The 15,113-nt window shown below is 44.8% G+C and overlaps 1 protein-coding gene across 1 annotated transcript in view; it reads left to right on the top strand.

The window, feature by feature from the left end:
- The window catches only part of FAM189A2 (family with sequence similarity 189 member A2), a 76,622-nt gene that overhangs the window by 48,677 nt on the left and 12,832 nt on the right, over positions 1 to 15,113 (top strand). The window contains exons 8-9 of the mRNA XM_033924782.1: positions 6,248 to 6,326; positions 11,057 to 11,200. Coding sequence (XP_033780673.1) covers positions 6,248 to 6,326; positions 11,057 to 11,200 — 223 coding nt within the window. The remainder of the gene's footprint in view (positions 1 to 6,247; positions 6,327 to 11,056; positions 11,201 to 15,113) is intronic.

Below are 15,113 nucleotides of genomic sequence, written 5' to 3'. Positions count from 1 at the left end.
GCTCACGCATATAACGCGCGAGGGGTATGCGCGGTAGGTAAAAACGCGTATAACGCGCGCGTTATATGCGTGAAAATACGGTATAGAGTTCGGAACGGTTTACAAGAGCTTAATATAAGAAGGAATAACATAATGGGTTTGAAGGTTGAGTACAGGGGGGAGGAGAGCTGCTTTATTAGAAACGACCATAATACCTGAAGCTGTCATAAAGCCTCTTATCCATTGTCAGTTTTACTTCCTAAGGGGGATGGGAGGGGATCAGTAACCACTGGGAGATGAAGGAGTCATGCCGTCATCCTTCGGTGGTCAGCTGCTCAATCAGGGCAACTTTTTGTTCCCTGGATAATGATTAGAAAAATGATATTAAGACTAGAATTCGCAAACATTTCCTTGTGGTGATTTTGAGAGAAGCATATGAAGTATTTTGAATGTACCATCAGATATCACAATAAGTTTTTCTAAGTGGCCAAGTTGTGTTGACATATTGAGAAATTCACCAGTTGATCAGTGCTAGTGCCATATTCGGGAAAGTATGAAGTTGAAGTTACCTGCTTCCATTTTATGTGAGTATTTTCTCAATTCCCCACAAAATGACTTATGTGTGGTATTATTAAGTTTAAATAGTAATAGTGGTATCTACGAATACCAGGTGGGAAATGTTTTGCCCCCATTTTATGTGTCAGTTCATAAAGTCAAGGCTACTATTCACACGTCATATAATGATACTGTGACTAGCACAGCCAAAAGCAGCATCAATCAAATATATGTAGAGATCTAGGGATCTTCAGACTGCCAATCCGGTAACATAACTCAGACTGGCTGCAATCCTCATTAATCCCAATTGCTTGATCTCGTAGTATTCTTATTCATTTAACTTTCTATTTTTGTTATTAATGCTTTTCTGACAGCTTTTTATAAATTTTCATTAAGATGCAGCACCACCTCTTCCGACATGAGCCCCGTTTCAATCTTTTCATCAGGGAGTGAGGTGTAAATAAATCATCTAACTCAGTGTTCTTCAACCACCGGTCCATGGACCGTTGACGGTCCAAAGAAATTTTCTGCTGGTCCACAGGGCCGGCACCTCCATCGGGCCCAAGAGATTGTTCTGTAGCCGCTGGTCCTCGGTGCGATCAATGCGGCGTCTTTGGGCCGGCTCCCTGAGTGCTGCAATGCAGAAAGCCATGGAAAAAGGCTCCTAACCACAATCTGCGCCTGACCCGGAAGCCTTCTCTCTGACATCGCAACATCAGAGGGAAGGCTTCCAGATGAGGCGCGGAGCACGCGCGAGAAGCCGCTTCCCACAGCATTGTGCAATGCAGTAGAGAGTTGCGCGGGGACAGAAATCCTACCTGTCCACACCTGTCCCCGCGAGGAATCCCTCTGTCCCCGCGAGGAATCCCCTCCGTCCCCACCTGTCCCTATAAACTACAGAAATAGTTATTTCATTTAATTATGCTACTGAATTAAAGGCTCTGGTAGAAACCCATTTACAAATAAGCAAAAAGACTTTATTAATTTGGAAATATTAATTGGGAAGAATACATACTTTGTTAACGGGTTTCTACCAGAGCCTCTAATGTTTATAAATTTTTATCAACACAACTAATATACTACTTTATCCTAAAGCAAAAAAAAGAAAAAAAAGAAATAGAATTTTTTTCCTACCTTTGTTGCCTGGTTTCTGCTTTCCTCATGTTCTCATTCAATTCCTTCCATCCACTGTCTCTCTTCTCTCTGCATCTTCCATTTGCTCTGTTACTGTGCCTCTCCCTTTCTCCCCCCTTCCAAATTGGTCTGGCACCCATCTTCTTCCCTCCGCTCTGCATCTCTGTCTTCTTCCCTGCCAGTGTCTTCTCCCCACTCTCTCTTCCCCATGTGCTTTCAGTGTCCTTCTCCGCCCTCTGTCTTCCCCATGTGCTTTCAGTGTCCTTCTCCGCCCTCTGTCTTCCCCATGTGCTTTCAGTGTCCTTCTCCGCCCTCTGTCTTCCCCATGTGCTTTCAGTGTCCTTCTCCCCCCTCTGTCTTCCCCATGTGCTTTCAGTGTCCTTCCCCCCCGTCTTCCCCATGTCCTTTCAATGTCCTTCTCCCCCCATCTTCCCCATGTCCTTTCAGCGTCCTTCTCCACCCCTTTGTCTTCCCAAGTGCTTTCAGCGTCCTTCTCCCCCCTCAGTTTTACCTTAAGCATCTTTCCTCTCCACTCCACCTTTCCTCCCTTTCTCCCTCCCTGCCCCTTACTTTTGTAGCGCTTACCCGCCCGACTGACAACAGAACAGGCCCGGTCCGACAAACCTCCCTGCCCTGTAGCCGCAAATCTAAATTACCTTCTTACAGCAGCTGGAGTATTGAAGCTGCTGTAAGAGATTCGCGGCTAAAGGACAGGGAGGTTTGTCGGACCAGGCCTCTTGTCGGTCGGTCAAGGGACCTGGCCAGCTGTGCTGCACCCAGGGTGGACCGCCTTCCCCGCCCCCCTCCCCCCCTTGTTACGCCATTGCCTTCTCCCTACCTGCTGACATCGGAGGGAGGGAGGGCTTTGCTTAAGCCCTCCCTCCGATGTCAGCGCTGACATCGGGAAGACTTCCGTTCAGCTGTGTGCTGCGGCAGGGCAGGTAGGGAGACGAGCCTCGCGGCTGAGTACATCCAGCCCCGCAGGAACCCCTCGGAGGCATCCCCATGGGATCCCTGCGACTCTAGGGGGCGTTCCCATGGGATCCCCGTGACCCCACTTTCCTTTGCAGAAGCAGCAGCAGTATTTCCCTTTCCCTCCACGTCCCTGTGAAGCAGTAGCAGCATTTCCCCCACCCCCCATTCCCTTTTCTCCTCCCCCCCACTTTCCTTTGCAGAAGCAGCAGCGGTATTTCCCTTCCCCCCAGGTCACTGTGAAGCAATAGCAGCATTTTCCCCCACCCCCATTCCCTTCTCTTACCGCGAGCTGTCCTGCTCCGTTCGGCCCCTCCCTTCTCTTAACGATCTGGCCTGCTCCGTTTGGCCCCTCCCCATTCCCTTCCCGCGGTGTAGCCTGCGTTCCAGTAGCTGGAGTACTGTTCTTTTTCAGTCCCCCCTTCCCTTCCCGCGGGCTGGCCTGCTGCAGCCGAAAGTTTTTTGTTTTTTTTTTTAAGTTCAAAAGTGCCGCCGGCGGCTCCTCTCACGATCCCCGTCAGCATCGGGCGAATACCAGACGACTGGAAGATAGCGAATGTCATCCCAATCTTCAAAAAAGATCGAGAGGAGAACCGGGCAACTATAGACCTGTGAGTCTTACGTCGGTTCCTGGGAAGATGGTTGAAGCACTAATAAAGGATAGCATAGTGCAACACCTGGAAAATCACGACCTGATGAGAGCTGGTCAACACGGCTTCAGGAAGGGGAAGTCATGTTTGATGAATTTACTTCAATTTTTTGAGGAGGTGAACAAACAAATTGATAACGGTGAACCGATGGATATAATATACTTGGACTTCCAGAAAGCGTTCAACAAGGTTCCACACGCAAGGCTTCTGAAGTAACTACAAAGCCATGGAATAGAAGGGGATATACTAAGATGGATAGGCGGATGGCTGGAAAACAGATTGCAGAAGGTGGGCATAGATGGGAAGTTCTCGGACTGGGAAAAGGTGACAAGCGGTGTGCCCCAGGGTTCAGTTCTTGGGTCAATCTTGTTCAATATCTTCATAAACGACTTAGAAGAAGAAACAACAGGTAATTTAATCAAGTTTGCAGATGACACAAAACTATGTAGGGCAATTGGGTCACAAAAGGACAGAGAAGAACTCCAGAGAGATTTGAACCAGCTAGAGAAATGGGCGGAAAAGTGGCAGATGAAGTTTAATATATAAAAATGCAAAGTGATGCACCTGGGTAAGAAAAACAAAGAAGCGTTGTTGAAGTGCTGGTTGTGGGCTATCCGGTTTTGGCTTTGGAACCCTGTGTCTGCAATAACACGAGGACTTCTCTTCATAGATTCCGTTGGTTTTTCACAATTAGGTATACTGTGCTGAAAACCAGGTCGAAAGTGTGGTTGTATTATAAGAAAAACAAAGAACATGAATACAAAATGATAGGTGCAACATTGGGCAAGAGCGAACAAGAAAGGGATCTGGGGGTACTGATAGACAAGACCCTGAAGCCGTCGGCTCAATGCGCAGCGGCGGCAAAGAAAGCAAACAGGATGTTGGGCATGATAAAGAAGGGAATCACGAGTAGATCAGCGGACGTCATAATGCTGCTTTACAGAGCAATGGTCAGACCACACTTGGAATACTGTATCCAACACTGGTCTCCATACCTAAAGAAGGATATAACCCTGTTGGAGAGGGTGCAGAGGTGAGCCACGAAGCTAGTAAAAGGTATCGAGAATTTGAGCTACAAAGAACACCTCAGGAAAATTGGGATTGTTCACCCTCGAGAAGAGAAGGCTGCGAGGCGATATGATAGAGACTTTCAAAATACTAAAAGGATTCAACAAAATAGAGCAAGAAACATCATTATTCACATTGTCAAATGTGACTCGGACAAGAGGTCATGGACTGAAACTGAGGGGCAACAGGCCCAGGCCAAATATCAGGAAATTCTGTTTCACACAATGAGTGGTGGACGCTTGGAATGCTCTCCCGGAGGAGATTGTGACGGAGACCACCATTCCAGGATTCAAGGGCAAGTTGGATGCACACCTTCTTGCAAAACACATTGAGGGATAAGGGTAAACAAGGTCTTCAGCAGGGAACACCTGGATTGGCCTCCGCGTGTGTGAGTCGCCGGACTAGATGGACCTAGGGTCTGATCTGGTGAAGGCATTTCTTATGTTCTTATGTGCCGACACCGCAGCTTGAGAGGGAGTCCAGCGCTGCCGGCCAGTTTGATGAAGTGAGGACAGGAGGAGGGAATCGCTGCTGAGACCGCTATGTTAGACGGAGTGAGGGACCCTTGTATGCGCGCATGCGCACTCTGCCGACCATGGAACTACAGATCAGGCAACACGGTGGTAGAGTGCGCATGCGCGCTTAGCGTTTTATTATATTAGATTATCCTAGGACAAGCAGGCAGCATATTCTCTCACGTGGGTGACGTCATTCCCGGAGCCCAGTACGGACAGTGTTAAAGTGTACTTTCACCTTAAGCTTCTGCAAAGCTTTGAAACTGCCCACACCACGCACGTGCACCTGCCTGACATTGGTTTGCAGTTCTCCAGTTCTTTTTTTTTTCCGCAGAGCAAAGTTTTGTCTGGACTCTTTCCATACGAGTTGCCTTCCTGTCAACTTTTTTTTTTTTTGCTTTCGGCTTACTTTTATTTTTTACTTTATTGTTTCTACTAGTGTTTTATTTTCTTTCTTTCTTTTTTTGTTTGTTTTTTTTTGTCGCATTTTGACATTCAAAACTTCCCTCAGTTGGGCCTTCTGCCCATTTAACCTCTGGGCTTTGAACTTGTAATTTTAAATATTAGCATTTGCAACCATTGCATTTTTTGACCTTGCCACCAAGATTTCTCAGCTCATGTCGAGGCCTTCCAGTGGGTTCAAGAAGTGCCCTCGTTGCTAATGGCTCATATCGCTACACAATGGGCTTAGTGCATCTCTAACACTGGACTTTTCCTGTGTGCTAAGCCCATTTCTAGTTCATCCATAAAATAGGGCATTTTCAATTTATTTTTTTCTTTGCAGGACATACGCTAATGTTGTCATTGGTGCACAGCAACTGCAAATTAATGCAGGAGAACTTATTGCCCCCCTATTTAAGAGGTGCTAAGGGCTCTCGCATTAATTCTGTGTTGCTCAGTTAGTGCATGCTAATGTGAGTGCACTACTTGAATAGTGCTTCCATGCCCATTTTTTGCCCCTGACATTCCTCCTCCCCAAATGTTTTTTTTTTTTTGTTTGTTTTCTTTTCACTTCTGTCCAATTTATTTGCTCAAAAGAGAAAATTGCCACAAGGCACTTTAGACTAGAGTCCTGTGAAAAGCCTTTTTTGGCATGCTAAGCCCATGTTATGGTTTAGAAAAAGGGCCTCTAAATTTAAAGTAAAAATCCAGCAAAGTATTTAGTGAGAAAATGACCCCCTTTTTTTGTATATTTGTATTGATTTATTGGTTCTAATATTTTTTGCAAAATTTTTGCCTAATGATGGTGATGATAAACTGGTTTTAGCTTAATACTGAACATCAATGGGACAATGTTTTGTATAGCTTCTGAATTAATATGAGAATTTTGAATACAAATGCAAATTATTTTATATTACTGGTTTTCTATATCAGGAATCCGTCCTCCAATCAGCAGCCAGTACAGAAGCAGATGTGGATAGAGCAGAACCAAATGACTTACAGATATTTCAAGGTAATCAATGATGATGCAAAGGAATTCAGATTATTAATAACCTGGAAGATAATTGCTAGAGCAATTTGGGACAATTATAGAATGACATGAAATGTCAATAATATAAAGCACAGAATTTGAGTCCTGAAAAAAAAAAAATGTAAAAATGGGACACACGGTAATTAATAGAGCATGAGTATTCTGTCATGCTGTTCAAAACTGGCACTACTCCAAATAATGATGGTATGTGAATGGTTGAAGGTTGACATTTCTCCAGAGACAAGCAGAGAAGATGCAGGCACACTTCATGGTGAAGTCCTAGACTGATCCTGTGTCAGTGCTTTCCCCTAGTTTAAGTAAGCTTTTGCTTACTGAGCCATGTGCAGGGTCTCTCACAGCTCCTCTGTGAAAACAGTTTTTTTCTTAGCCCCCTTCCTGTCAGGCACTGCACCCAGCCCTCTTGCCTCACTCCCTCCCTGTCAAGTACTGTACCCAGCCCTCTTGCCTCCCTTCCTCCCTGTCAGGCACTGCACCCAGCCCTCTTGCCTCCCTCCCTCCCTGTCAGGCACTGCACCCAGCCCTCTTGCTTCCCTCCCTCCCTGTCAGGCACTGCACCCAGCCCTTGTGCCTCCCAACCCTTGTCAAGCTCTTCACCCAGCCCCTGTTCTTTCCCTGTCAGGCTCTGCCCCCTCCCTCCCAGGCTCTGCACCCTGTCCCCCATCCCTGCCCTGTCCTCATACTCCTTTGCCGATCCCTGGTGGTCAAGGGGTGCAGCGGGCAGGAGTAAGCTGTCCTCACTCCTGACCCACTGCTAACCTGACCCACTGCGAGATCTGGTTTCTTCAGCCGCTGAGCGGCAACAAGCATGAGCGCACTTTGGCGCTCCTGCTCAATGCTGAACAGCTCATGACTGACTCCTGCGAATTCTTGTTGCTGCTCAGCGGCTGAAGAAACCGGATCTCGCAGCAGCCACCACCGACCAGGTTAGCAGCAGGGCAGGAGCATGGAAAGCTCGCTTCTGCCCACTGCACCTCTGGTCCACCAGGGATCAGCAGAGGAGGTACGAGGACAGGACTGGGAGGGGGGACAGGATGCAGAGTGTGGCAGCAGCCTGCAATAATTCTGGGAGGGAGGCGCTGGCCCAAATATAAACTGAAACCCCCATTTTTGTGGCCCCAAAATCCCAATTTATATTCCAGTATATATGGCAATTTGAAGTTATGCACATAACTACACTTAGACACTACTCTATAAACATATCACCTCAGTGTTGTACAACTACAAAGAGGGCATGCACATGGGCAGATCGGGGTGTGTCTTGCAGTTGTGCACATGGATTATAGAATTCTGTCATGCACACAGTTGCCAACTTTGTATGCGAACACATACACCAGTCTTAGATATGGCATAGATGTTCACACCTGGAGTTAGATGCATGCATGCCAACTTATGCTCTATTCTATAACAGCAATTTCACACACAATTGCTGTTATGGAATTGGCACTTAGCCTAATTTTTGGCATACTTCTGCAGTAAAAAAAAAGTAAAGTATTTATTATTTTTCCCTTTCATTCAAACTTGGGCTCCGTCTTGGGGTTTCTCCCTCGGCAGATCTCTCGTTTCTCTTTCAAAATTGAGTTTAATCTTGCGACAAAATTTTTCCATTTATGTCGAAACCTTTGACGGGTTTTAAGAAGTGCTATAGGTGTCAGCGTCTTATTTCCAACACAGACCCTCATAGTTGGTGTCTACAGTGTTTAGGCCCTGAACACAGAGTCAAATCTTGTGCTCAGTGTTCCACCTTACAAAAGTGCTGAGTACCTGGACACCGTGGACTATGATGAGCCTCCCAAACAGTGCCTCAAGTTACCGTTACATGGAAATTGGGAAACGCTTTTAACTTTCAACGGTAGCTTCAAGAAAACTGGATTCCATTTATAGAATCATTTCTTGTCCAGGGTTTGATAAGCCACAGCTACAACGTCAGTCATTACATGTGGTATCAACCCTTAAAAAATCTTCCAGTACAAGAGTTTATGCCTCAGCGCCACCAGGGCATGAAGGCTGTACTATGGACAAATTTTTACTTCGCCTTTTTCAAAATACTATGTTGATGAGCAGGATCCTTAATTACAATTTCTACATGTCCTGTTATCTAAACAACTGGTGAGGAAATTGCCTGACTTTGAAAAGTATATTCACTCAGAACACTAAACTAGTCACACTCTTTCTCACAGACTAGAAAATATATAGCAAGGTCAGCTTATGATGCTTTTGAGATGTCATTCCAGAGCATCTTCTATGTCGGTGGCTATGAGACGTCTTCCTTGGCTAAGAGACTCTGATATGGACATCAATCTCCAAGATAGATTAAGCCAATATTCCATGTTTAGGAGAAGAACTTTTTGGTGATCCCATCGAGGCGGCCACCCAAAAATTAACACAACCTGAAAAGAATTGGAATTTTTTAGTAGGAACAAAGACTAAGCCTCAAGCTTCACAGTAGTCTGCTATTCATATCAGAGGTGGCATACTTCTAAACCTTCTGCTTCTAGGCCACCACTGCAAAAGAAGCAAGAACAGCGGCCTCAGAAAGCTCAAGCAGCAGCTCCTCAGAAACCTTCTCGGTCCTTTTGACACGCTTATGGAGAGCATTGCTGCTGTTCCCCTATCTTAGCCTCTTCCTCAACCAAGTGGAGGTCGTCTACAATTCTACCATCAACGTTGGACTCCGATAACAACCAACCTGTGGGTTTTCAAAGTTATCAAGGAAGGCTACTCTCTTCATTTTGTCACTATACCTCCAAATCATCCTGCAAAAGAGTCTTCTTTCAACCCTCAGCAGATGTTCCTTCTTCTTCAGGAAATAGAAGCTCTGGTTCAACTAAATGCCATAGAGATAGAACTCCCTTCTCACAAAAATCAGGGGTTCTACTCCAGGTATTTTCTCATCCCAAAGAAGATGGGAGGTCTATGCCCAATTCTCGACCTCCAAGACTTAAATAAATTCCTAGTCAAAGAAAAATTTCAAATGTTATCTCTGGGAACTTTATATCCACTATTAGATCAAAATGATTGGCTATGCTCTCTAGATCTAAAATAGGCCTATACCCATATATCAATTCATCCTGCTCACAGAAAGTTTCTACAGTTTCGGATAACCCATCAACATTTTCAATACAAAGTTCTGCCCTTCGGTCTGGCCTCCTCTCCAAGTGTTCATCAAGTGCCTGGTAGCAGTAGCAGTAGCAGCAGCTTTAAGAGCTCAAGGGCTCAAGTTTTTCCCTATCTCGACGATTGGCTCATAAGACACCTCTCTTCAAGAGATGCTCTCAGCAACAAAATCAACAATCCTGTTTTTTCAGCAGCTGGGGTTCGAAGTCAACTTTCCAAAATCTCTAAACTCTACATTTCATAGGGGCCCTGCTTGACATCATTCAACTCAGGGTATTCCTACCTCAGCAAAGACAAGACAATTTCATTCCACTTTGCAATCAACTTTGCAATCAAGTCTATCATCTTCCATCCATCTCAGCCAGACAAATGATGATACTATTGGGTCACATGGTGTCTACAGTCCACATTACTCCCTTCACAAAACTTCATCTCGCAGTGGTCCCTGAAGTCTCAATGGTCTCAAGCTTTTGATCCATTTTCACAGGAAAGTGTAGTCATATCATCACTTCGTCAATCTCTTCAATGGTGGATTAGTTCCTCAAATCTTTCCAAAGGACTGCTGTTTCAAATACCTCCACTTCAGAAAGTTCTGACCACAGACTCGTCCAAGTATGCTTGGAGAGCTCACCTGGTTGGTCTTCGCACACAAGGTCCCTGGTCTACTCAGGAACAGAAGCTCCACATAAACCTCTTGGAACTCAGAGGGGTCTGAAATGCTCTGAAGACTTAACACAGTATATCCAATCAAGTCCTCCTAGTACACAAGAACAATCAAGTAGCGATGTATTACATAAACAAACAAGAAGGTACGGGTTCTCTGACTTTTTGTCAAGAGGCTAAAAAGATTTGGAACTGGGCAATTGCTCGATTGGCACTGCTTAGGTATATCCCATCCATCTGTGCCAGTCTGGATGGGATGCTGGAGAAGGAGAAATTAGATCTTATCTGCTAATTTTCTTTCTTTTAGTCCTTCCAGACCAGCACAGAACCCACGCAGTGTTTTTTCTTGATGATGTGGTCATTTTTTTCTCGGGAATGCTAAAGGGCAGATTCTATAAATGGCGTCCTGATTGTAGGCAGAGGTAGGTGTCCTACCACTGTCTAACCAGTCAATTGGGATGCACGTTTTTAGAAAAAAAGCTTCCAAGGCAGGCTGTCTACATTGGAGGCATCTCCAGGAACCTAGGAAGGCCTGCCTAAGCTAGCCTAAGGCCGTGGGCGTGGTTTAGGCAAACCTAGGCAGCCGTACACGTCTCCCTAGTAGAGCGGGAGATGCTTACAATGTAGGGGGACTGCATAGCCCACTTGTATTACTGTTAAAATTCAGTGTGCTCTCCGTCTCTTCCTGCTGGCAGAAGAGCGTAAACCCATCCATCTTTGCTGGTCTGGAGGGACTAAAAGAAGTGAAATTAGCAGATAAGATCTAATTTCTCCTTTTTGGTTAATGCTGTTGGGCCTCTGAAAGTTGATATTTTAAATCTGGCCTTTAGTAGACTAACGCATCGGTATTGTGTGTGTGTGACTCAATGATGCCCTGATGATATATATATTTTTTTGCTTGTTTTGTTTTGTAGATGGGTATGCTGCAGCCTCATCTGACAGAGAGCCTCTCTCTCCCAGTCCTGAGCTACTTTCTGTGTCTGGACACAAAACCACCTGCAAGCCACTGAGAAAAAGATCAAACAGTGACCCAGTGATTTGTGATTTGCCAGTCAGAGGTGATTTTAATTCCAGATCAGCTACCAAATCTACATTTTCAGTGTTAGCTACCTGCAGTTGCCCAGCAGCTCATATTTGTACAAAGTACTATTCTTCTCCTTTACAAGAAATTCCTATTGCAGTGTTTCTCCGGTCATTCGCGGTTGACGGTTCGCAGTCCTGGTCTTTTGGGTATTTTCTGACCGCGAACCGCCAACAAGGAGAGGGCAGCAGGAGAGAGCAGCCGGAGCGCTGGCGAGTGCAGGAAATCACTCGCAGTATGCTCCGACCGCCTCATCCTGCACTAAGTCGGACCTTATCCAATCAGGAGCTGCTTTGACACGCAGCTCCTGATTGGATAAGGCCTGACTTAGTGCAGAAAGAGGCGGTTGGAGCATACCGCGAGTGATTTCTTGCACTCGCCAGCACTCCGGCTGCTCTCTCCTGCCTCTCCCACTGCCCTATCCAGTCTCCCCCCCCATTGAAAAACTGTATTCATGGTTTTTCATGATTCGCGGGGTTCCTGGAACGGAACCCCCGCGAATATCGGGGGAGTACTGTACAGCTATTTTTCCATTGAGAATCTCAACAACACACCTCCTTATTAATAATATAATTGTATAGCATATGCAAACTTGTACTGTGTTTTTGTACAGCTCTAAAAGAAAATAATGATGTCCACACTCTCCTCTTTTAACAATAGGCCATACCCTTTCTATGACAGCCCAAGATTCAATTATGAAACCACAATTTTTCAAACTTTCTGTGAAAGATTTACTTTGTTCTTTTGTTCTTTAACTGATAAAGGAAACTCCATATTGCATATGAAGGAAAATGTTTTTAATAATTTTATGAAAATCATAACATAACATGAACTAACATTTGTATACTGCAGTACCTTACAGTTCTATGCAGTTAACAAACTAAGAAAGGTGAACATTTACAGTGAAGTACAAATATCAATCATCCAAAACCTTCACATAAAAGTAGGCCTTCAACAGTTTCCTAAAATGTAAGTAACATAGAAACGCTATGGCAGATAAGGCCAAATGGCCCATCCAGTCTGCCAATTCACAGTAACCATTATCTCTTCCTCTCTCTAAGACAAGGGTGTCAAACTCGAATCATATAAGGGACTGAAATCTAAAACATAAGCTAAGTCGCGGGCCAAATTTTTTATTAAGCTACTTAGGGGTCCTTTTATTAAGGTATGCTAACTGATTTAGTGTGCGCTAAATGCGCATCTTAATAAAAGAACCCCTTAATCTTAGTACAAGTATAGAGTTACAACCTCTCTAACTCCACGCCGGCTCTATGATGTAAACAAAATAAATAAAAGAGACTTTTCCTCTCTCTTTTAGGTCCTAGTTCACGCTTGCTGTCTAGCATCAGCTATGGCAGGATACACATTTCAAATCTGACATACTGTAATCACAAAACAGAAAATAAAATGATTTTTTTCTACCTTTTGTTGTTTGGTCATTATTCAAATCATGTTAATCCCAGGCTCTGGTAGTCTTCTGATAACTCGTTTGCCAGGGTCTCCTGCCCATTTGTCGTTTCCTTCTTTTTCCATGCTAACCATCCATCTCTGTCCTCCCCTTCCGTTTCTCTTCCTTCCCTCCCCCTGAGGTCTGGCATCTTTCTTTTTTTTGTCTCCATCCCCGCAGCTGCAGCACCATCCCCAGATCCACCATCTCTCCTTTTCTCAACTACCCTTTTAATCTAGCATCTCTCCTTTCTTCCCTACCATCACCTTTCTCTTCCCAACTACCCTCCTATCCAGTATCTCTAACCCCCCCTCCACACCATCCCTTGTGTTCAACTTCTCTCCCTTTCTGTTCCCTCCACACCATCCCATTGTCCATATCTCGCTTCCTCTCCTCTGTTTTAGACCCATTATTTCTTCCCCTCCCTCCACCCTCAGTCCAGCATATGCACGCCTCTATGGACCCCTCCTTCCCTCTCTCCATGTACTTCTACACCAGGGCCTGCCCCCTCTCCGAAGGCCTGCATGTTTTCGCCCTTCTTCCCAGTCTCACCTTCGAGATTTGGCCCGCCGTTCCTTCCCTCCCTCCATCCTGGCTTCCTGGTCTCATCTTCAAAGCAGCCTGCATAAGATCACCGGTTGGCTGTAGCGAATCTAGCAGGCTGCCTCAACCTCCGCAGCACATTCCCTCTGATGTACGGGATCGCGGCAGAGGGAACATGCTGCTGAGGTCGACGGCAGCCTGCTAGGTTTGCTACAGCCAACAGGTGATCCTATTCAGGCTGCTTTGAAAATGAGACCAGGAAGCCAGGATGGAGGGAGAGAAGGATCAGCGGCTCAAATCGTGAGCCAAATTTAATTACCCTGCGGGCAAAATTTGGCCTGTGGGCCTCAGTTTGACACCCCTGCTCTAAGAGATCCCATGTGCCTATTCCATGCTTTCTTGAATTCAAACACAGTCTCTGTCTTCACCACCTCTTCCAGGAGACTGTTCCTCACATCTACCACCCCTTCTGTAAAAAAAGTATTTTCTTAGATTACTCCTGAGCCTATCATCTCTTAACTTCATCCTATGACCTCTTATTCCAGAGCTTCCTTTCAAATGAAAGAGACTCAACTCATGCGCATTTATGCCACATAGGTATTTAAACGTCTCTATCATATCTCTTCTCTCCTGCCTTTCCTCCAAAGTATACAGACATATGAGATCTTTTTTTTTTTAACAATTCTTTATTCGTTTTCAAGTTGAACAAGTGCACAAAAGAGTATATTACACTAAAATATTCCACAATATCACTTTGATATCTATACATAAAAATCTAGTACATCAATATCCCCCCTACCACCCACCCTTCATCATATTTTCAATAAAATACACACAAATTATATATCATATTATAACATATTATGTAAAATTATTTCCAAATCCCCCCCCCTTTTTAGTGTGCCATAAGAGAAAAAGAGAAGAAGTGATGACTGTTCAGTACCATATTTTGTCAATGGCCCCCAAATTTTTATAAAGTTAGTATATGTCCCTCTTTGGTTTTTGCAGCCCAAATACATGACCTTGCATTTCTTAACATTAAATTTTAGCTGCCAAATTTCAGACCATTCTTCAAGCTTTGCTAGGTCTTTCTTCAAGTTATTCACACCATCCGGGTGTCTAGTCTATTGCAGATTTTGGTATCATCCACAAAGAGAAAAATCTTACTTGACAGCCCTTCAGCAATATCGCTTATAAAAATGTTAAAAAGAACAGGCCTAGAACAAAACCTTGAGCCACACCACTGGTAGCATCCCTTTCCTCAGAGCGATCCATTGATCACTACCATCAGTTGTCTTCCACTCAACCAGTTTCTGACCCAGCCCATCACTTTGGGGCCCATCCTGAGGGCACTCAGTTTATTTATTAGACATCTGTGTGAAATATTGTCAAAGGCTTTGCTAAAATCTAAATACACCACATCTTACGCCCTCCCTCTAGTCACCCACTCAAAGAAATTGATCAGATTTGTCTGCCAAGACCTACCTCTAGTGAATCCATGTTGCCTCGGGTCCTGTAATCCACCGGATTCCAGAAACTTCACCATTCTCTGTTTTAAAAGTGTTTCCATTAATATGCTTACCACAAAATTCAGACTGTAATTCCATACTTCTTCCTTTCACTTTTGTGTAGAGGGACCACATCCGCCTTCTCCAGTCCTCCGGTACCACTACCAACTCTAAGCATTGAAAAGGTCAGTCAGTGGAGCCACCAGAACTTCTCTAAGTTCCTTCAGTACCCTCGGATGTACACCATCCGGCCCCATCGCTTTGTCTATCTTTAATTTAGCTAGCTCCTCATGAACACAACCCTCTGTAAATCAATCAGGTTCTACCTATTCACGTTTCTCTTCTGAGGTCTTGCTCCTGGCACTTCAGCTGTGAAAACAGAGCAGAAACAT

The sequence above is a fragment of the Geotrypetes seraphini genome, chromosome 1, assembly GCF_902459505.1.
Source record: "Geotrypetes seraphini chromosome 1, aGeoSer1.1, whole genome shotgun sequence".
Taxonomy (NCBI): domain Eukaryota; kingdom Metazoa; phylum Chordata; class Amphibia; order Gymnophiona; family Dermophiidae; genus Geotrypetes; species Geotrypetes seraphini.
Note: the sequence above shows the minus strand (reverse complement) of the source record. Positions and strands in the feature narration are given on the sequence as shown.